General features: G+C 38.1%; 1 protein-coding gene across 16 annotated transcripts in view; it reads right to left on the bottom strand.

Moving 5' to 3' along the window:
- Positions 1-23469, bottom strand: part of RNF180 (ring finger protein 180) — a 305462-nt gene that overhangs the window by 189940 nt on the left and 92053 nt on the right. For 6 of the 16 annotated variants that reach the window (XM_086361912.1, XM_086361911.1, XM_086361907.1 and 3 more), the window contains exons 3-5: positions 21546-21641; positions 18981-19940; positions 16146-16181 (exon numbers count right to left, since the gene is read on the bottom strand). In XM_086361912.1, the coding sequence (XP_086218038.1) occupies positions 16146-16181; positions 18981-19940; positions 21546-21641 (1092 nt within the window). Of the gene's footprint in view, positions 1-5649; positions 7530-16145; positions 16182-18980; positions 19941-21545; positions 21642-23469 lie in introns of those variants that run through there. The other 10 variants (XM_086361917.1, XM_086361916.1, XM_086361908.1 and 7 more) reach the window with 5 other exon arrangements.

Raw genomic sequence — 23469 nt, 5'->3', positions numbered from 1 at the left:
AAAACATCTACTTCTGCTTGATTATACTAAAGCATTTGACTGTATGGATCACAAGAAACTGTGGAAAATTCTAAAAGATAGGAATATCAGACTACCTTACATGCCTCCTGAGAAACCTGTATGCAGGTCAAGAAGCAACAGTTAGAACCAGTGGACACGGAACAACAGACTAGTTCAAAACTGGGAAAGGAGAACATCAAGGTTGTATATTGTCACCCTGTTTGTTTAGCTTATATGCAGAGTACATCATGCAACATGCTGGGCTGGATGAAGCATAAGCTGGAATCAAGATTGCTGGGAGAAATATTAACAACCTCAGATGTGCAGATGATACCACTCTAATGGCAGAAAGTGAAGAGGAACTAAAGAGCCTCTTGATGAAAGTGAAAGAGGAGAGTGAAAAACCTGGCTTAAAACTCAACATTCAGAAAACTAAGATCATAGCATCTGGTCCCAGCACTTCATGGCAAATAGATGGGGAAAATTGAAACAGTGGTGGATTTTATTTTCTTGGAATACAAAATCACTGCAGACAGTGACTACAGCCATGAAATTAGAAGACACTTGCTCCTTGGAAGAAAAGCTGTGACAAACCTAGATAGTGTATTAAAAAGCAGACACACTTTGCCAAATAAAGGTCCATATAGTGAAACCTATGGTTTTTCCAGTCAGGTAAGGATGTGAGAGTTGGACCATAAAGAAGGTTGAGTGCCAAAGAATTGATGCTTTCCAACTATGGTTCTGGAGAAGACTCTTGAGAGTCCCTTGAACAGCAAAAAGATCAAAGCAGTTAATCCTAAAGGAAATCAACCCTGAATGTTCACTGAAAGAACTGATGCTGAACCTGAAGCTCCAATACTTTGGTCACCTGATGCAAAGAGCCAACTCTTTGGAAAAGACCTTGATGCTGGGAAAGATTGAGGGCAAGGGGAGAAGAGGGCAAAGGAGAATGAGATGGTTGGATGGCATCACTGAATCAATGAATATGAATTTGAACAAACTGCAGGAGCTAGTGAAGGACAGGGAAGCCTGGCGTGCTGCAGTCCATGAAGAGTCAATACGACACTGACTAAACAACGACTACTACCTTAAAGTCAGTCCTTCAAATATGACATACCATTTACTAGTATTCTTTCATCAATATTGATCTTTTGACTTTCAAAAGATGTATTATAGTAACATCAAGGAGAGAATGAGAATGATCTAAGCTTTAACTCCAGTTCACTTTGGCATATGCAACTAAGAGTTACCAAATATTGGAATTAACTAGGGAACTTTCAAAAATTATCTGGGGCCTGTCCCAGACTTATGGCACTAGAATCTCTAGTGGAATTGTACAAAGCTTCCCTTGTGGTTCTGAAGCATGTGGCACACAAATGAGCACTTGAGAACCACAGCACTACATAATTCTTTAAGGTGCAGAGAAAACCAACCCAGAGAGATTAAAATCTCCATTTCTTCCCTAAATAAGTTCCTGAGCCTGCTGGAAGAGCAGAATTCAGTAATCCACTTCTGAGGAGACAGAAACTCTTTATCATATCATAACATACACTATTTTCCAAACAGTTGAAGAGTTTCTTTAAACTAAGTTTAAGCTAACTTCTTTCTTTAAGCTAACTCACAGGTGTTGCTCCAATAGTTAGCATAATGATTAGGGATCTATGTAACTAATGAGTTCACTGAAAAAGAACTTACTCTTCCTTGTCAAACTCAGTAGGTATCTTTTTATTGGAGTTGTTCAGTTGCTCAGTGGTGTGTGATTCTGGGACCCCATGGGCTGCACCACGCCAGGTTTTCCTGTCCTTCACCATCTCCCAGAGAGTTTGCTCAAACTCATGTCCGTTGATGCCATTCAACCATCTCATCCTCTTCACCCCCTTCTCCTCCTGCCCTCAATCTTTCCCAGCATCAAGGTCTTTTCCAATGAGTCAGCTCTTCACATCAGGTGGCCAAAGTACTGGAGCTTCAGCTTCAGCATCAGTCCTTCCAATGACTGATATTCAATATTCAATCAATATTCAGAGTTTATTTCCTAGAATCTATTATGGAATCTATTTATCATTTAATTTACATGAGAAAAAAAATTAAGAGTGTCCTTCTTTCATACAGTACTTAAAGAAAGTGTTAGTTGCTCAGTCACATCCAACTTTTTGCGACCCCATGGACTGTAAGCCCACCAGGCTCTTTTGTCCATGGGATTCTCCAGGAAAGAATACCAGAGTGAGTTGCCATTTTCTCCTCCAGGGGATCTTCCCAACCCAGGAATCGCCCCAGGTCTCCTGCATTGCAGGTGGATTCTTCACAGTCTGAGCCATCAGGGAAGCCCTCAGATAGCACTTGTTGCTGCTGCTGCTAAGTCGCTTAGTCGTGTCTGACTCTGTGAGACCCCATAGATGGCAGCCCACCAGGCTCCTCTGTCCCTGGGATTCTCCAAGCAAGAATACTGGAGTGGGTTGCCATTTCTTTCTCCAATGCATAAATGCATGCTAAGGCACCTCAGTCGTGTCCAACTCTGTGCAACCCCATGGACAGCAGCCCACCAGACTCCTCTGTCCATGGGATTCTCTAGGCAAAAATACTGGAGTGGGTTGCCATTTCCTTCTTCACATAAAGAACTTAGTTGACTCAAAATAAATAAAAAAAGAAACATTAGGAAAACTGGGCTTTTAGGGTACACAGTTCATTATTAGGCACAAAAACTGACATGGGCACTATAAATGAAAGCTGTCATTTTTAACATTAATACGCTTGTGGTCTGTGACTGTTATTTCTATAAAATGAAATGAGCCCTAATAGATCTTGGTATAGCCTTGTGCTACTTGGAAGTGATTTATGCACCAAGAAGATGTGGTTTATTGTTTAATGTTCCTTTACTCAGAGTCCTGGCTCCAGGCAATGTTGTTAGGGGGTCAATACCATCTTCAGTGTAACACTTTCTACCCAAGCGGCCCTTTGCCCTCAAGTTGTTTTCTCTGTCCTGAGCTCACTAACCCTTTCAAACAATGCCTTCTACCTCTTACCTTTTCTGATCACGCTCCCTACCCAGGACTTTTCAAATAATGCTCAGTCATGTCCAACTCTTTGCAACCCTATGGACTGTAGTCTGCCAGTTTCCTCTGTCCATGGAATTGTTCAGGCAATAATACTGGAGTTGGTTGTTGCTGCCTCCTCCAGAGGATCTTCCTGACCCAGGGATCAAATCTGTGTCATCTCTTGCATCTACTAAATTGGTAGGCAGATTCTTTACCACGAGGGCCACCTGGGAAGTCTAACTGCCCTTTACTGTACTTAGGAAGGGGCTTCCCAGGTGGCTCAGCAGATAAAGAATCTGCCTGCCAATGCAGGAGTCATGAGTTCGATCCTGGGTCAAGAAGATTCCCTGAGAAGGAAATGGCAATCCCCTCTAGTATTCTTGCCTGGAAAATCCCCATGGACAGAGGAGCCTGGTGGGTGACAGTCCATGGGGTACAAAGAGTTGGACACGAAAGAGTTGTATTTAGGAAAGACCCTGGTCGACTTATCTAATCATTTCTGTCAAATTATTATGCTAATGTCTAATACATACAGAATTATTATGTCTTCAGAACGAATATTCATTTTCAGAACTCCAAGAAAAACTATAGAAGTAAGTAATATAGAAACAGCAGCAGCAGCAAGTAATGTAGAAATTCCAAGGAAAAGGTTCTCTCAAGGTTGGCCTGACCCATAGGTTCCAGTTAAACCATCTCTGATAGGCAAAACAATCCCTCCTCCTCCAAAAGTGCCCACATCTTAATCCCTGGAAACCGTGAATATGTTACATTTAAATGGCAATGGGAAGGCTACAGATGGAACTGCTAATTAGCTGACCTTAAAATAAGGAGATTCTACTGGATTAAGTGGGCTGGGCCCAATGTAAACACAAGGGTTGTTAAATAGGAAGAAGACAGACACAAGAGTCAGAACCAGAGAGAGAACATATAAGAAAGACTTGACTAGCCATCACTGGTGTTGTAGTTGGAAGGTGGCCGTGAACCAACTAAAGCAGACAGAGTCTGCTGCTGCTGCTACTGCTGCTAAGTCGCTTCAGTTGTATCCGACTCTGTGCGACCCCACAGACGGCAGCCCACCAGGCTCCCCCGTCCCTGGGATTCTCCAGGCAAGAACACTGGAGTGGGTTGCCATTTCCTTCTCCAATGTATGAAAGTGAAAAGTGAAAGTGAAGTCACTCAGTCATGTCCGACTCCTAGTGACCCCATGGACTGCAGCCCGCCAGGCCCCTCCGTCCATGGGATTGTCCAGGCAAGAGTACTGGAGTGGGCTGCCAGTCTAGAAGCTATAAAAGGCAAGAATGTGAACTGTCCCCAAGACCTCTGGAATGGAATACATCCCTGACAAACCTTGATTTTAGCCCAGGAGACCCATTTCAAATTTCTGATCTCCAGAACTATAATATATTTGCATTGTAGTAAGCAACTAAATATATGGTAATTTCAGCAAAGTACACAGAGGGAGCTAGCATCTTAATTTCCTTAAAATACCTGCTTGGTATTTTCCGTACAGAATTATGTTGCTGCTTTATAAAAGTTGTTCATTTGTATTTGTTTCTGATTAGAAAATCAAAATCAGAGCAGGCAATGGCACCCCACTCCAGTACTCTTGCCTGGAAAATCCCATGGACGGAGGAGCCCGGTGGACTGCAATCCATGGGGTCGCTAAGAGACACGACTGAGTGACTTCACTTTCACTTTTCTCTTTCATGCATTGGAGAAGGAAATGGCAACCCACTCCAGTGTTCTTGCCTGGAGAATCCCAGGGACGGGGGAGCCTGGTGGGCTGCTGTCTATGGGGTCACACAGAGTTGGACACGACTGAAGCGACTTACCAGCAGCAGAAAATCAAAATAGATAATCAATTCTTATGACTGGAGGAAAAAAGGGGGGGAGGTCTAATGACTAGAAATAATTTAACATACACACACACTGTAAAAATATCTTTATAAGTTAAACTGGACAAAAAGAGTACAATTAGTAAAAAGGAGCACTGGCTTGTGTGGCTTTGTTCCCAGTACTCTCTTATTCAAGCATGGGAGCAGATGGCTTACCGAACCAAGGTAACAAAACTATTAAACATCAAAGTGTGATTCGTTCACTGTGATTTACTGGCTTGCATCATATAACGCCCTTCTGCCAGTACCCTACTCCATACGTGCTAAGTCACTTCAGTCGTGTACGACTCTGTGACCCCTGGACTATAGCCCACCAGGCTCCTCTGTCCATGAGATTTTCCAGGCAAGAATACTGGAGTGGGTTGCCATTTTCTTCTCCAGGGGATCTTCCTGACCCAGGGATCGAATCTGGGTCTCCGGCATTGCAGACAGACTCTTTACCATCTGAGCAACCAGGGAAGCACAACATTTGCCATTGATTTTATCCTGATTTAAGGGGTCATACCCATTTCCAGAAAACTGCACATGCCACCTGAAACTCACAGACAGAACAGGTGGATTATCTATAGCTCCTTCAAAATAATTTATCCCAAGCATTACCCCAGAGTAGCTGCTTTATTTCCTCTAACAAATATACAATACTTCTGAAAAACAGCTGTGTTAAAGCACTAACAGATTCCTGCCTGATGACAAGAGAAAGCCTTACCATGATCTATAAACTCTTTCTCACAAAGCACACATTCTCTTAGTTTTAATATGTCAAAAAATTAAAGATTTACCATTCCACCAGTATATGAAATTCTTTGATGGAAAGATAATTTTGACAGTTTGTTGCAAGAGGAAATTTGGCGCCCTCTTGTGTTGAAAAATATGACCAAAGTCACCTTTACAAACTCTGCTGCTGCTGCTAAGTCACTTCAGTCATGTCCCATTCTGTGCGACCCCATAGACGGCAGCCCACTAGGCTCCTCTGTCCCTGGGACTCTCCAGGCAAGAATACTGGAGTGGGTTACCATTTCCTTCTCCAATGCATGAAAGTGAAAAGTGAAAATGAAGTCTCTCAGTCATCCCCGACTCTTAGCGACACCAAGAACTGCAGCCTACCAGACTCCTCCGTCCATGGGATTTTCCAGGCAAGAGTACTGGAGTGGGGTGCCACAGTGCTACAAACTCTAGTGAGGGTCATTTTAAAAGCATAGAATTTTAAAGCTGAACAGCATACCCTAGTGCAGCACAGATATATAATTATTTTTTAGTGGAAAATTTTTCTCATGGATTATTACATATTCAACTTTATTCTAATGGAGCATTATAAATTATAAAAGCATTATCAACAAATGAACTTCTTAGGTAAAAATACACTTTCCTATGTTATATGCTGAAGTCTCTAGCTTTACAAGGAGAACAAAGGTAAATAAGCTAAGATTTTGCAACAGAAATAGTGAATTAAAAGGGTATAAAAAAAGGGTATGGCATTATTAAGGAAGTACAATTTATAATTGATTTTTCAATGTATTATAAAATATTAAAGCATATAAGATAGAATAAAACATCTGTGATAATACCACCCAGCTTAAGAAGAAAAACAGAGCTGGAGTTCCCTCATAGTCCTTGATCACATTCAAAGACTTAACTTCAAAATTAACTCCAAAATATTACTTTGTAAAAGAAAGTTCAAGTGACGGCAATCACAATTAGTTGTGCAGAGCCAGAAAGAGTATTCCAGCTATTGCCCCATTTCTGGGCACATGGAAGTTGATATTGTGAGGTTCCCGTCTCTTAGAAGAATAGGTGAGACATCTCAGCATCTGTTTTAAGGAAGTTTGAACAAGACAAGGAAGCATTCATTGCCAGCAAATGACTATGATTTTTATAATATGTGAGGGCAGAAATGGAGCAATGAGGGGGAACAACAGGTGGGCAGTGAAAATCTTGGTTGACGTAATAAATGAAATGTGAAGGTTTAGAATATCAACCATGCAGTCATCCCAGTGCACACTAGGCCCAAAGGGCTGAATTGCAGGGACTGGTGCTACTCAACAAACACAGCTAGAGGAAGCTCAGTCATATGTGATGCACTACAGTTTTCTATGTCACTTTGGGACTAGTTTACTGATGATAATACTTTCTCTCTTCCTTACACAACACTGTTGCTGATCAGTCACTAGGTCATGTCTGACTCTGCAATCGCATGGACTACAGCACACCAGACTACTCTGTCCTTCACTATATCCTTGAGTCTGCCCAAGTTCATGTCGATTGCATCAGTGATGCCATTCAACCATCTCATCCTCTCTTGTTCCCTTCTTCTCCTGCCTTCGATCTTTCCCAGCATCAGGGTCTTTTCCAATGAGTCAGTTCTTTGCATCAGGTGGCCAAAGTATTGGAGCTTCAGCTTTAGCATCAGTCCTTCCAATGAATATTCAGGGTCGGTTTCCTTTAGGATTGACTGCTTTAATCTCCTTGCAGTACAAGGGACTCTCAAGATCTTCTCCATCACCACAATTTGAGAGCAGCAGTTCTTCAGCATGCAGCCTTCTTTATGGTCCAACTCTCACAGACCTCAATAGATGTTTTTCCAGAGAAGATACACAGATGGCCAACAGACACATGAAAAGATGCTCAATATTGCTAATCATCAGACAAATGCAAATCAAAACCACAATAAAGTTCTACTTCTCAGCTGTCAGAATGGCTATCATCAAAAAGTTCATAAATAATACAAGTTAGCAAAGATGTAGATTAAAGGGACCCCTCAGAGCAAAGCTGCTAAACATGTATACTAATGCAGTTACTGCAGGAAAAAGTGTGGAGGTTTCTCAAAAACCTGAAAATAAAACTACTATACGATCCAGCAATTCCAGTCCTGGATGCAAGAACACTAATTCAAAAAGATACATGCACCCCAACTTCACAGCAGCATATTTACTATAGCCAAGATATGGAAGTAACCTAAGTGTTCATCAGCTTACTTACGTATCTTGACTATCAAGTGTCCATCAAGAAGTGAACAGATAAAGAATTGTGGTATGCGTGTGTCTATACACACACACAAAATGGGATATTACAGTAAAACCTGTGCCATCTAATTAAACTGGAGTATTTTCATTTCTGAAGTTTCACAACTGAAGATTTTTATTTCAATAAACCATTAATTTTCTTTTTGAAAATTAATAAATAACTGTTCAATATGTAAATTATTATTATAACTCAGAAGCACAGAATTTTTTCTTTTAAAAAGATAACCAAAAATATAGTTATAATATGATACGTGTGTTATTTGAACATGAATCAAGTTATAAAACATTAAGTGGACTCCTTCAAAATCTGTGTAAAAATATCCCTATGTGCAAATTCAAGAAAATGAAACTTAATGCCTTTGTAGAAAAATAATATCTTCTTTATGCAAATCTAAATAAGTAGGTCTTAATATAATTTATTAGCCCTTGTTCACTCCAGTGCCTAAATGACACTTTTGTAATAATATAAGTAGTCTTAACTCTCTTAGCTCACTCAGAACAATGTAATATAATCATTCAGTGATTTATTAAAAAGCATAATACTGGTCAAATATTTTATATTCTCATACACAACATTCCATATAAATGTAAAGTAAACTCATTCACAATAGCTTTCTTTTATTTATATTAAATAAACCCAAAGTTAAGATGTCAACACAGTAGAACAAAATGTTTAAATAGAATTATTTAAAAATATTACACAGCTATACTAGTGACAGCTTTACATTTTTCAATCCAGAGGAAGAAATAACTTTTCCACATGATGAAGTTTTTAAATTTCCTCAAAATGCTAATATTTCAGTCTCTTCGTGATTATACTAGCCACTTAAACTAGGTTGCCCAATGGAATCTCAAAGGAAATTAGACAACAGTTTGAACTGATGAAAAAATACAACATAAAAGTCATGGGATGTAGCTAATGCAGAAACTAAGGGGAAATTTATAACAATAAAAGCATAGATGAGGGAAAAAAAGGATTTCCAATCAATAACTTAAGTTTCTCCCATAAAAAAATATCTTATAAAAGAAGGGAAAATAAATTCAAAGCAAGCAAAATGAAGGTAAAAATAAGACCAAAAATAAATGACTTTGAAAACAGCAAATAAAAGAGGAAAATAATGGAAATCAAAAGCTGGTTCAAAAGAGCAATAAAATCGATAAAACTTTAGCAAAACTAAAAGAAAGAGAAGAGAGAAGAGACACAAATTGCCATTATCAGGATTGAAAGGGGAATATCATTACAGAACCAACAGAAACTAAAAGGATGATAAAGGAATACTATGAGAGGAACTCAAAAGCCTCTTGATGAAAGTGAAAGTGGAGAGTGAAAAAGTTGGCTTAAAGCTCAACATTCAGAAAACGAAGATCATGGCATCCGGTCCCACCACTTCATGGGAAATAGATGGGGAAACAGTGGAAACAGTGTCAGACTTTATTTTTCTGGGCTCCAAAATCACTACAGATGGTGACTGCAGCCATGAAATTAAAAGACACTTACTCCTTGGAAGGAAAGTTATGACCAACCTAGATAGCATATTCAAAAGCAGAGACATTACTTTGCCAACAAAGGTTCGTCTAGTCAAGGCTATGGTTTTTCCTGTGGTCATGTATGGATGTGAGAGTCGGACTGTGAAGAAGGCTGAGCACCGAAGAATTGATGCCTTTGAACTGTGCTGTTGGAGAAGACTCCTGAGAGTCCCTTGGACTGCAAGGAGATCCAACCAGTCCATTCTGAAGGAGATCAGCCCTGGGATTTCTTTGGAAGAAATGATGCTAAAGCTGAAGCTCCAGTACTTTGGCCACCTCATGTGAAGAGTTGACTCATTGGAAAAGACTCTGATGCGGGGAGGGATTGGGGGCAGGAGGAGAAGGGGACGACAGAGGATGAGATGGCTGGATGGCATCACTGACTCGATGGACGTGAGTCTCAGTGAACTCTGGGAGTTGGTGATGGACAGGGAGGCCTGGCGTGCTGCGATTCATGGGGTCGCAAGGAGGCGGAAATGACTGAGCGACTGATCTGATCTGATCTGATGAACATGCTATGCATATATTTTCAACCATTTATATAATTAATTCAGTTCAGTTACTCAGTTGTGTCCGACTCTTTGCAACCCCATGAACTGTAGCACGCCAGGCCTCCTGGTTCATCACCAACTCCCGGAGTTTACTCAAACATATCTCCAATAAGTCAATGATGCCATCCAATTATCTCATCCTCTGTCCTCTCCTTCTCCTCCCACTTTCAATCTTTCCAGCATCAGGGTCTTTTCCAGTGAGTCAGCTCTTCGCACCAGGTGGCCAAAGTACTGGAGCTTCAGCTTCAATACAAGTCCTTCCAATGAATATTCAGGACTGATTTCCTTTAGGATGGACTGGGTGGATCTCCATGCAGTCCAAGTGACTCTCAAGAGTCTTCTCTAACACCACAGTTCAAAAGCATCAATTCTTCAGCACTCAGCTTTCTTTATAGTCCCAATCTCACATTCACACATGACCACTGGAAAAACCATAGCCTTGACTAGACGGATCTTTGTTGGGAAAGTAATGTCTCTGCTTTTTGATATGCTGTCTAGGTTGGTCATAACTTTCCTTCCAAGGAATAAGCATCTTTTAATTTCATGACTGCAGTCACCATCTGCAGTGATTTTGGAGCCCAAAAAAATAGTCTGTCACTGTTTCCAATTTCCCCATCTATTTCCCATGAAATGATGGGACCGGATGCCATGATCTTCATTTTCTGAATGTTGAGCTTTTTTTTTTTTTTTTAATTTTATTTTTAAACTTTACAATATTGTATTGGTTTTGCCAAATATTGAAATGAATCCGCCACAGGTATACACGTGTTCCCCATCCTGAACCCTCCTCCCTCCTCCCTCCCCATACCATCCCTCTGGGTCATCCCAGTGCACCAGCCCCAAGCATCGAGTATCGTGCATTGAACCTGGACTGGCGACTCGTTTCATACATGATATTATACATGTTTCAATGTCATTCTCCCAAATCATCCCACCCTCTCCCTCTCCCATAGAGTCCATAAGGCTGTTCTATACATCAGTGTCTCTTTTGCTGTCTCGTATACAGGGTTATTGTTAGCATCTTTCTAAATTCCATATATATGCGTTAGTATACTGTATGAATGTTGAGCTTTAAACCAACATTTTCACTCTCCTCTTTCACTTTCATCAAGAGGCTCTTTAGTTCTTCTTCGCTTTCTGCCATAAAGGTGGAATCATCTGCATATCTGAGGTTATTGATATTTCTCCTGGCAATCTTGATTCCAGCTTGTGCTTCATCCAGCCCAGCATTTCTCATGATGTACTCTGCATATAAGTTAAATAAGTAGGGTGACAATATATAGCCTTGACATACTTTTTTTCCTATTTGGAACCAGTCTGTTGTTCCATTTTGGTTCTAACTGTTGTTTCCTGACCTACATACAGATTTCTCAAGAGGCAGATCAGGTGGCCTGGAATTCCCATCTCTTTCAGAATTTTCCAGTTTGTTGTGATCCACACAGTCAAAGGCTTTGGCATAGTCAGTCAGTAAAGCAGAAATAGATGTTTTTCTGGAACTCTCTTGCTGTTTTGATGATCCAGTGGATGTTGGCAATTTGATCTCTGTTTCCTCTGCCTTTCGTAAAATGAGCTTGAGCATCTAGAAGTTCACGGTTCACATTCTATTGAAGCCTGGCTTAGAGAATTTTGAGCATTAGTTTACTAGTGTGTGAGATGAATGCAATAGTTCAGTAGTCTGAGCATTCTTTGGCATTGCCTTTCTTAGGGATTGGTATGAAAACTGATCTTTTCCAGTCCTGTAGCCACTGCAGCATTTTCTAACTTTGTTGACATATTGAGTGCACCACTTTCACAGCATCAACTTTTAGGATTAGAAATAACTCAACTGGAATTCCATCACTCTACTAGCTTTGTTTGTTGATGCTTCCTAAGGCCCACTTGACTTTACATTCCTAAAGCCCACTTCACATTCCAGGATGTCTGGCTCTAGGTGAGTGATCACAACATCCTGATTATCTGGGTCGTGAAGATCTTTTTTGTACAGTTCTTCTGTGTATTTTTGCCACCTCTTTTTAGTATCTTCGCTTCTGTTAGGTATATACCATTTCTGTCCTTTATTGAGCCCATCTTTGCATGAAATGTTCCCTTGGTATCTCTAATTTTCTTGAAGAGATCTCTAATCTTTCTTTCCTATTTTAATGTTTTCCTCTATTTCTCTGCACTGATCACTGGGGAAGGCTTTCTTATTTCTCCTTGCTATTCTTTGGAACTCTGCATAGAAATGGGTATATATGTCCTTTTCTCCTTTGCTTTTTGCTTCTCTTCTTTTCACAGCTATTTGTAAGGCCTCCTCAGACAGCCATTTTGCTTTTTTGCATTTCTCTTTCTTAGGGATGGTCTTGATCCCTGTCTCCTGTACAATGTCACAAACCTCCGTCCATAGTTCTACAGGCATTCTGTCTATCAGATCTAGTCCCTTAAATCTATTTCTCACTTCTACTGTATAATCATAAGGGTTTTGATTTAGGTTATACCTGAATGGTCTAGTCGTTTTCCCTACTTTCTTCAATTTCAGTCTGAATTTGGCAATAAGGAGTTCATGATCTGAGCCACAGTCAGCTCCCAGTCTTGTTTTTATGGACAGTATACAGCTTCTCCATCTTTGGCTGCAAAGAATATAATCAATCTGATTTCAGTGTTGATCATCTGGTGATGTCCATGTATAGAGTCTTCTCTTGTGTTGTTGGAAGAGGGTGTTTGCTATGACCTGTACATTCTCTTGGAAAAGCTCTATTAACCTTTGCCCTCCTTCATTTTGTACTCCAAGGTCAAATTTGACTGTTACTCCAGGTATTTCTTGACTTCCTATTTTGGATTCAAATCCTCTATGATGAAAAGGACATCTTTTTTGGGTGTTAGTTCTAAAAGGTCTTGTAGGTCTCCATAGAACCATTCAATTTCAGCTTCTTCAGCATTACTGGTCAGGGCATAGACTTGGTTTACCATGATATTGAATGGTTTGCTTTGGAAATGAACAGAAATCATTCTGTCGTTTTTGAGATTGCATCCAAGTACTGCATTTCGGACTCTTTTGTTGACTATGATGGCTACTCCATTTCTTCTAAGGGATTCTTGCCCATAGTAGTAGATCATCTTGCCCACAGTAGTAGGTCATCTGAGTTGAATTCACCCATTCCAGTCCATTTTAGTTTGCTGATTCCTAAAATGTCAATGTTCACTCTTGCCATCTCCTGTTTGACCACTTCCAATTTTCCTTGATTCATGGACCTAACAATCCAGGTTCCTATACAGTATTGCTCTTTACAGCATAGGACTTTGCCTCCATCACCAGTCACATCCACAACTGGGTGTTGTTTTTGCTTTGGTTCTGTCTCTTTCTGGAATTATTTCTCCACTGATCTCCAGGAGTATATTGGGCACCTACTGACCTGGGCAGTTCATCTTTCAGTGCCTTATTTTTTTGCCTTTTCATACTGTTCATGGGGTTCTCAAGGCAAGAATACTGAATAATTCATTAATTCATAATACTGATAATTCACTGAAAACAACTAACTACCAAAATTACCCAATATGAAATAGATAACCTGAACTGTCCTACAGAGATTAAGGAAATTGAATTCATAGTTAAATTCACCTCCCTTACCCTGCAAAACATCTAGGCCCAGATAGTTTCATTATCAAATATTTACAAAAGAGTAATATTAATTCTCCACAGTATCTTCTACAAAAGAGAAAAGAATAATTTATAAACTCATTTTCTAAAGCCAGAACTATCAAAAAAACAGACAAAGACTGTACAAAAACAGAGTAAACTACAGGATAATATTCTTCATGTACAGAAGTAAGAAAATAAACAAACTGAAAGACCCCCTCAAAAAATATTGGCAAAGAGTATCCAGCAATATACAGAAAGAAAAGTACAACATAACAAAGTATTTACTGTGGGAATGAAAACTGGCTCAATATTTGATAATGACTTCAAATTCACGTTAAAAACACATAATCATATCAATTGATACAGAAAAAGCATCTGAAAAAATTCAACATCCATTCATGATAAAACCTGCAGCAAGCTAGGGATAGAAAAATACATCCTCAACCTGATAAACAGCATCTACCCAAAACCCATATCTAAGATAATATTTATTGATGAAAGACTGAATGCTTTCCTCCTAACATCAGGAAAAAGACAAGGATATCTCCTCTCATCACTTCTACTCAACATTGTACTCGATGTTCTAGCTCACTCAATAACACAAGAAAGAAAAAACCAAATTGGAAAGGAAAAAATGCTTTTTTTTTGCAGGTAAGATCTAAGTAGAAAACCTAGAGAAACATACAGAAACTCTGCTATTCTTGACAGGCGAGATTAGAAAGGTTGTAAGATGTAAGACTGTACCAATGCAATGGACAAGAACTTGGGCAAACTTTGGGGAGATGGTGAGGGACAGGAAGGCGAGGTGTATTGCAGTCCATGGGGTTGCAAAGAGTCAGACACAAATGAGCAACTGAACAACAAGATATAAAGTTAACATACAAAACTCAATTTTATTTCTATATATTATTAATGAAACAATTGAAATTAAAGTTTAATAAAGTAATACTATTTAACAACAGTATAAAAATATGAATTCTTAGAGATAAATCTGACAAGAGGTGTCAAAGACATATACTGTTAACATCACAAGATATAAAGTCAAAATAAAAGTCAATTATGTTTCTGTAAACTAGTGATGAGTGAGTGAGTGAGTGAAGTTGCTCAGTTGTGTCCAACTCTTTGCGACCCCATGGACTGTAGCCCACCAGGCTCCTCCATCCATGGGAAACTCTAGGCAAGAACACTGGAGTGGGTTGCCATTTCCTTCTCCAGGGGATCTTCCCAACCCAGGGATTGAACCCGGGTCTCCCGAGTTGTAGGCAGACGCTTTACCGTCTAAGCCAAACTAGTGATAGGCAATAATAAAACAATCTTTTAAATTAACAATAACACAAAAAGTAAATAGTTAGGTATAAATCTAACAAAGTATGTGCAAGTTCTGAATGCTGAAAATTGCAAAATATTAATTGATGAAAGAAATCAAAGACCTAAGTAAAAGGAGAGACATATTGTGTTCACAGACGGGAAAAAATAAGATTTCCTTTCTCCCCAAGTTGGTCTATTTTTTCTAAAGAGAAAAATGGTTGATTCTAAATTTTATATGGAAAGGTAAAGGAGCTAGAATAACAAACAATTCTGAAAAAGAAAAATAAAGTTGAAGGGATTACAGTACCCTATTCTAATGACTTGGTATAAAGCTACAAGAAACAAGAAAAAGGGCTATTGGCAATGGGAGAGACACAAAAATAAACTGAACAGAATAGAGTCCAGAAATAGACCCACATATATACAGCCAACTGATTTCTGACAAAGCTGCAGAAGCATTTCAATGGGGAAAGAACAGTGTTTTCAACAAATGGTTCTGGAACATTCAAGTATCTCTATGAAAAACAAGGGACCTCAACCTAAATCCCACACCTTATTTAAAAAAAAAAAAAAACTCAAAATGCATCATAATCCTCAATATAAAATTTAAAATTATATAACTTTCAGAAGAAGTCATAGGAAATCTTCATAAACTAGAGCTAGGCAGAGTTCTTAGATAGGACACCAAAAGCATAATTCATTAAAAATAAATTTGAGAAATAGTAACTTCATCAAAATTAAATATAGTTTCCTTTACAGAAAAAAAGAAAAGGTTTTTTTCTAAGAAAATAAAAGGACAAGCTACAGACTGGGAGAAAATCTTTACAAATCATAAATCAGCAAAGAACTTACATTCAAAGTGTATAAAGAATTTTCAAAATCCAGCAGGAAGAACACAAGTCAATTAAGAAAATGACTAAAAGATTTGAAAAGATACTTCACTGAACAGTATATACAAATGGCAAAATAAGCACCTGAAAAACGTTCAACGTCGTTAGGGAGACACAAACTAAAATCACAATGTGACACTACCACATATTTATTAAGGACAAAATTTTAAAAATAGAGTATATCAGGTGTTTATGAGAACGCACAGCAAAAGGAACTCTTAGACTCTGCTGCTTGGACTGAAAAATGGTATGGTCACTCAGAAAAACAATTTGACAGTTATGTGTAAAGTTTAAATATACACTTACCATACAATCCAGCAACCCCACTCCCGGACATTTACCCTAGAGAAATGAAAGCTTAGGTTCACACAAAAACCTGTACGTGAATGTTCGTAACAGCTCTATTCCTAACTGCCAAAACCTGGAATAACCTACCTGTCCTCCACAAGTAAACGGATAAACTGTGGTTCATTCATACAATGGAATACTATTAAGCAAAAAAACAACAAACTATAGATATGTATATGTATACAACAAACTATAGATGTGTATAGACATATACAACAACATGGATGGATCTCACAGGTAAGTCTCAAAACATTACATACTATATATTCTAATTTTATGAACATCACATTATTATTTTATAAAATTACCAAAAAGACAAACTGAAGTAATGCAGAATAGATCAGTGGTTTTTGTGAGTAAGGGATGGGACAAGGGTATGATTGCAAGATTTAATCATAGTATAATTATAAAGGCACAAGGGAAATTTGAGGGGAGATGGAACTGTTCTGAACATTCATTTTGGTGGTTGTTAAATGAATTTTATAGATATATTTAGATCATAGAGTTGTATGCCAAGAATAAATCAAGTTTATTGCATGCGTTAAAAAATACACCCAAAAGATTATATTCAATAAAAAAAAAAAAAAGGATTTTCCCAAAGTAGATGCTCAGTTAACATCTGCTGAACAAAAACACTGAAAATTGGCTGCAGTTTCTGCTTTAACATTAATCTTATTTATATCCCTAAGCTTCAAACATGTAAATAACTTTTTGTAGCATCATTAACATTTTCTATCATGGTATCTGCCACCGAAAGATTTCTAGTTTACACAAAAAAATAATTTAAAATATCAAATGAAAGTCAGAAATCTATTATTCCAACCAATTATTTTAACCTTTAAAGATTATCATTAATAATAGGTAACTTTTTCTTTATATCTTGTATGCATATCTTTCTCATTAAAAAGGGAGCAGGATCTGTTTTTAAGTCATTACCCTAAAGCATGATACACAAAACAGATATTTGATGAATGTTTACATAATCAACTAATCTTCATTAAACACTAAATGAGCTGAATATTTGAGCCATTAATTCATCTTGAATATTAACTCTTTCTAGGATTGATACTTTTCCTTGAGTTAGTAAAACTGATTACTAAATACTGTTCTTCCTTCTGACTCAAACCACAGTGTGTACTCACATTGTGGGTGTGTGTCATTTTTATGCAGCCACACGCTTTCAGATTGTCTTTGCTAAGGACACACTGGGCATCTGTTTGCCTGCAGCTCCTGTGCAAGCAACCAAATGGGGTCCCACTATACCATTCCTGTACTGACTTGTCACAGGTCTGACTAAGACTCATTCATTTCAATCATCTAAGCAGATTGGTTAAGTCACATGTGTATGAATGAATAAAAGCAACTTCATTAAAAAACAAAAAGACCATTAGTTTTGGTCTTTGCTTTAAACTGTGTGAAAAAAGTGTGTTCCTACACTAGAAAATGATTAAAAACGTAACTGAGGTTTTTAGATGAACCTAGCCTAAGAATTAAACACATATTGAAAACTGTAAAGATGCTATTTGTATGTATTTACAATACAGTACAAGGATAATTCCCATACTTCTTTGAAGTTTCTGTTTGTTAAGAGAATTATTTTAGAGCTCTCCACACTGTTTTTAAGGTATTATTTCTGTTAACATAGCTAATGTGATCATCTCTAATTTATCTAGGTTTCAGTCAAATTTTCAATAAATTTTTGAACTTTACAGCTCTGATAAATTAAACTATAAAGTATATTATAATGGTGCTAAAATATATTCACTTTTTATATACTACAATATATGCTTTGATATCACATATTACTTGCAAAGAAACCAAACTAAACTGCTTTTGTCAGAAACCAGCCAAAAATATAGTAAACAATCTAACCAAAAGATGAAAACATTTAACCTGATTGAAGCACTTAATGCAGTAATTTTATTTGGCCCATAACTAAGCTCATAAACACTAATGAGTTTGCTTAACTAAGAATGAACTATTTACATAAAGTTGTAGCTTTCTATATTTTAGCTCTGAGAACACTGTTAATATTTACTATGCTAATTAATAAGGACTGCAATCTATGACCAAGTAAATAATAAAGCCAATATGCAAAAACAGTTTAAATAGAAATAAGCCAGTCCTCAAACTTCCAAATTTTCATGAGCACCTCATCCACTGTCTTTAATTGAAGGACGTAACATTGGTTTCCTTCACACACCCCACCCCTGAATGTGTCATTATGGGTACAGGAGTTCAAACCACAGAGAAGCACCCTCTCCCATAAAATTACATGGTCAATTATCCTGTAGATAATTTTCACAGTTCAGCCCAGTTACCCATATCTGGCTCATTTGGGCACATAATTAAACCAGGCTCATTGAAAATATCCATTTAAACTAAATGTAATGAAAATGAATGAATTTCTTACTATACTGCATTTACTCAGGGAGACTTTGTTTCAATTTAACCTGAAAAATCAATACTGCAAAACAATCCTAACTTGAATATATTTCAAATGTGTATGACAACCTAGCCTCAATATCATGAAAGGAATGTTCCTTTGAAGTATTTGCAAAATTGGGGAAAACCTCACAAAAGGGCATTTTCTAAATATGTGTAAGCACAGAGACATGATTATACCTGCCAGTTATAACAGAGCTGTATGATTATTAAGTTCACTTGGTGAAATGTCATTTCAGAAATCACTCAGACCTAAGTTTTTATAATAAAGGTATTCAAAGTTTGCTCCTCTCCCCAACATCTGACATTTATAATATAGGGTTTTTAGGAAACTCTATTAAAAATTACCTGCTTCTGCAGCCACCTCTCATGCCTTCGTTGTTTCCGTCTCAGATTCTTCAGCTTGCTCTTCTCTCTCTTACTGAGCCTCTGATTAATTGCACCCAGTGAAAAACTGCCCGAGTGCAGGAAGTTCAGAGGAGAGAGGTGCTCTTCCTGGTCCTCGGCCTCCAGCGTGCTCCTGCCAGCTACGGGCAGGTCCATCAGGAAAGTCAGGCTGTTAGGACTACCATGGCCAGAATACACGGCAGAAGCTTCTAGACCACACTGAAATTCTCCTCCTCTTTGTGTCTGGGTCTCACGGGGAGCCACTGAAAATCTTTGCAGCAGCATATTAGGATCAAAACTGGATGAAATCTGAAAGGAACAGTTATTTTTATTCGATTCTAAAGGCAAGCTCGGAAGGTCAACAGTCTGTGTCTCATTGAGCCCAGGATACACAGTAGTCTTACTATGGATTTCATATAAAGTGGGTAATAAAGTCAGTTTCTCACTGATGCTCAGATCCAAACTATGTGATTTTCTATGAAAAGCTCTCGGAGCGCATCTGGTGGTCACTAGCTGTGGAACAAAAAGCTGGTATTTTGGATCTGACGCTTTGAAGAGCAGTTTTTCGTTCTTCATCTTGAAATATGTTGACCGTACCTCCAGGCAGAGTGCTTCAGTTAATCTTCCAGGACCATTATTATTTGGGCCCATGTTTAAAAACCTGTGATTTCTGTTTCTGGAGGCGCCACCTGTCAGCAGAGTTTCCTTGTCACAACCTGACTGAACTCTAGGATGTGACAAGTATTTCAGCGATGGTCTCATTAGTCGGCCTGACCGTGTTGGCTGATAATCGGTACGGCTCTTGGAGAGATGTACAGCTGCAAGCTGGCCACAGGAACATTTTGGAGTGCTGACAAAATTAAAGCCCCCTAAACGGGCCCCACAGAAAGGGCAATTCAGTTTTCCAACTGTCCACTGGGCCTACAGGTAATAAAGGAAAATAAAAACAATGCTTTCATTGTAAAGTAACCAAAGAGAATGTGAGTTTTTGTTGTTTTTTTTTAAGCCGACCACATGAAAGTTTTCTATGCCACAGAAAAGGCCAGCTTTCTGTTTTCTGATTAGTAGACAGAACGGTAAATGGAAACAAACCTTCCAATAAACAGAGATAAGAAGCTCCAAAGGTCTAGAATGATAACATAGTGCACATCACACCCGTCTACACAATACTCCCAAGATTCTAAAGAGTCTTTTAGACAATAGACTGAATATGGATACAGTGTGAACTAATGAAAAGAAAAATACACTATGGAACCAGGAAGCAAATCGGTCTACAGAGCTTAATTTGCAAGTAAAATCTCAGAGAAAAGTGTCTGTTTTGATACACTTCTTGCATACCAAGCACTGTGGGAGGGAACTTTACCCAAACAGCAGAATAAAGCTCTTCCTGCCTTTTTACATACAACTGGAAGATATTGGTTGCATGTATCAGTTAGTTCATTTTCTCTACTCAGATTACAAATAAATAGTGAAATAGCTTAAAAATATCTTTTAACAGAAATAGTGGAATATCTGAAATGTGCTAATACATTTTACAAAGTTCAGGACACATAAGCAGTACCCTGGCATTCTCCCAGGAAATCACTACAATGTGAGAATGAATGCAAGAGATATCTAGCTAATGGTATTTTTTAACCAAAAAAGTAAGCTAGTCAGTGGAGAAAAGCAACTATATTTCCCCCAAATCATATTTGATATGATTTTCTATACTTTTCTAGTACTTAGGTGTTTTGAACTGGGAGAAATAATGAGGCCACATTGAACAAGTTCCTGCTCTTATACTATTTCATTAAGGATTCTTAAAAGTGTGGTTTTTTTCATTCTGATTGTGCCAGTAAGAGTCATTAATTTTCAAGTTTATTTTACATGTGTGTGCATACATGAGTGATACCCACAGGATATTTCATTCACTTCACAGGGACTGTTCTAGGTACTGGGGGATATAATACATAATGAACAAAACAAAAACTTTTGACTTCATGGAGTTTATATCCTAGTAGAGCATCGAGGTGATTAACATGATCAGTAAGTCATTCATGTATGTGGATGTGTATGTATATGTATGTGCATATATGTATGGATGTGCATAATAATTTATGTATGTTATACATACTTAAGCATATTTACAGGTTCTACATATCTTGTAAAATGTGTGTGTAAAACATAGATAGATATATAAAGTAGAGAAGGGAGAAAGGAAGTGTTTGGTGGTAATAGTTGGGAGAGGCAGTTGATAGATTGGCTAGGCGATGCCTCAATTAAGAATAAAGACCTAAGAAATTGATGGAACAAGTAGGTAGTGGTGGAAAGAGAATTCAAAGAAGGGGAATTTTAAAGTGCAAAGTCTGAGTTATAGAAGTACTCAGAGCACTCCAGTAATAATGAAAGCAGTAAGTGTAATCAAGGGTTACATACACTTTCATGTTTCCTGAAACAATGCATTCAAGAAAAATAGCTCTAATATGAGGACAAAAACATTCTGAAAGTAGTATATTCCTAAATTTACTCAGAAACTAAGGAACTTACTTTTTGTATCAGGCACTGTATCCATTCTGGAAGAGCTTCTATATTCATGTGCCACACATGACAAATATTTTCATCATCAGCTGAATCATTTGTATTCTGTTATATCAAAATGTATGATATTAGTCATGACTAGTTCAGATTTTATTTCACAAAATTCATATTTAAGTAAAACACAAAAATATAAATTCACTTTTAGGTAGGAAGGAAATACATACTGCCCTTCTCTCCTTATTCCCATTGCCAAGACAAATCTATAAAGTTTTGTTTTGTTTTTTTCACGGAATAGCCACATTTAAATTAACAAAAAAACAAACAAAAAAATCCCTCTACTTCACTGAGACCATCAAATTAAAACATGAGCACAAAGTCACTGAATGGACAAATCTGGCACCCTATTTTATTCTGTATGTGAGAAAAACTATTCATGACAACTTTCCCCAGCCTTCAATCTCGGAATCTAATAACAGAATAAAGGAGTTACTATATTCACCATCAAGATGCTCAAGAAAAGTTTAAAAGGGGAACTCCACACTTTCACTAATGGTTAGGACTCCACGCTTTCACTGCTGAGGGCCTGGGTTTGATGCCTGTTTGGGGAACTAAGATCCTGATGTGGCACAGCAAAAGAAAAAAGAGAAGACAAAAGCTTTAGAGGATTGGGGGAGAGGAATAATTGTGCAGGGAACTAAAAAGGCCCTAAATTTCAGCTGTGTAAGTATGGCAAAAATTTCAGGGACAATTTTGGCCTTTTGAAGTAGATTTGCAGAAATAAATGTGATCTATAGTTGAGACTGGAGAAGGCAATGGCACCTCACTCCAGTACTCCTGCCTGGAAAATCCCATGGACGGAGGAGCCTGGTGGGCTGCAGTCCATGGGGTCGCTAAGAGTCGGACACGACTTCGCAACTTCACGTTCACTTTTCACTTTCATGCATTGGAGAAGGAAATGGCAACCCACTCCAGTGTTCTTGCCTGGAGAATCACAGGGACGGATGGGCTGCCGTCTCTGGGGTCACACAAAGTCGGACACGACTGAAGCGACTTAGCCGTAGCAGCAGCATAGTTGAGACGCTATGACTTCCCAGTTGGGTCTTTAGTACCTCTGTGTCCTCTGTGACCTTAGGACAGTTGCTTTACTTCTCTGAGTCTCTGTTTCTTTTCCCGTTAAATTCTGCTAGATAACTGGCTCAGGTCCCTTCCAGGTCTACAGAATTTCATTCTATGAGATGACAGAAAGGGCTGAGTGACAAGAACAGGGCAAGTACATAGCAGATGTGAACAACACAAAGAATGACCTATGCCAAAGTTGTGACAAACGGAAACAAAAAGGGCCCTGGGGAACTATTTGGGGTGGATTTAAAGCCTGTCTGTCCCCAGGCAAGAGCAGTACTTGGGACAGAGAGAAATAGGGCAACATTTCTAAAAGTATGGCTGGAAAGGCCTGGAAAAAAATGGAAAGCATTTGCAATAAGTCCAGGAGATGAGCTACTGAGGACCAATCTATATTCTGGCTGAAAATACTATCATATGAAAATATCACATTATTTAACATATTAACTACCTCAACATATAGTGTGAAATAAATTTAATAATAAGGTACATCTCTAATACACACTGTTTTTTTAAAGCAAGTGAAAAAGAAGTAAATATACTCTGAATTATGATATTATAAGCATACACAACCTAAAAAAATCAATATTATAACTTTTCTATGGAAATATATGTATATAAATAGAAAAGGTACCTTACAGGCTGTGTACCAAATTGATATCACATGGTTTGAAGAAAGAAAGAAGTTCAAGATTAGGAAAGTTACTAAAAGGAAACTAACTTTCATGGAAAATTGTTTTAATGGGAAAATAAGTTATACTTACATAATTAAAATTTTATTTAAAATTGATGTAAATAAAATACATTGATTACT

The sequence above is a fragment of the Bos grunniens genome, chromosome 20 (assembly GCF_055505025.1).
Source record: "Bos grunniens cultivar Pamir isolate PY7600 chromosome 20, Bosgru_T2T1.0, whole genome shotgun sequence".
Classification (NCBI taxonomy): domain Eukaryota; kingdom Metazoa; phylum Chordata; class Mammalia; order Artiodactyla; family Bovidae; genus Bos; species Bos grunniens.
The sequence above is the reverse complement of the archived record's forward strand: the minus strand, read 5'-3'. Positions and strand labels throughout refer to the sequence as shown.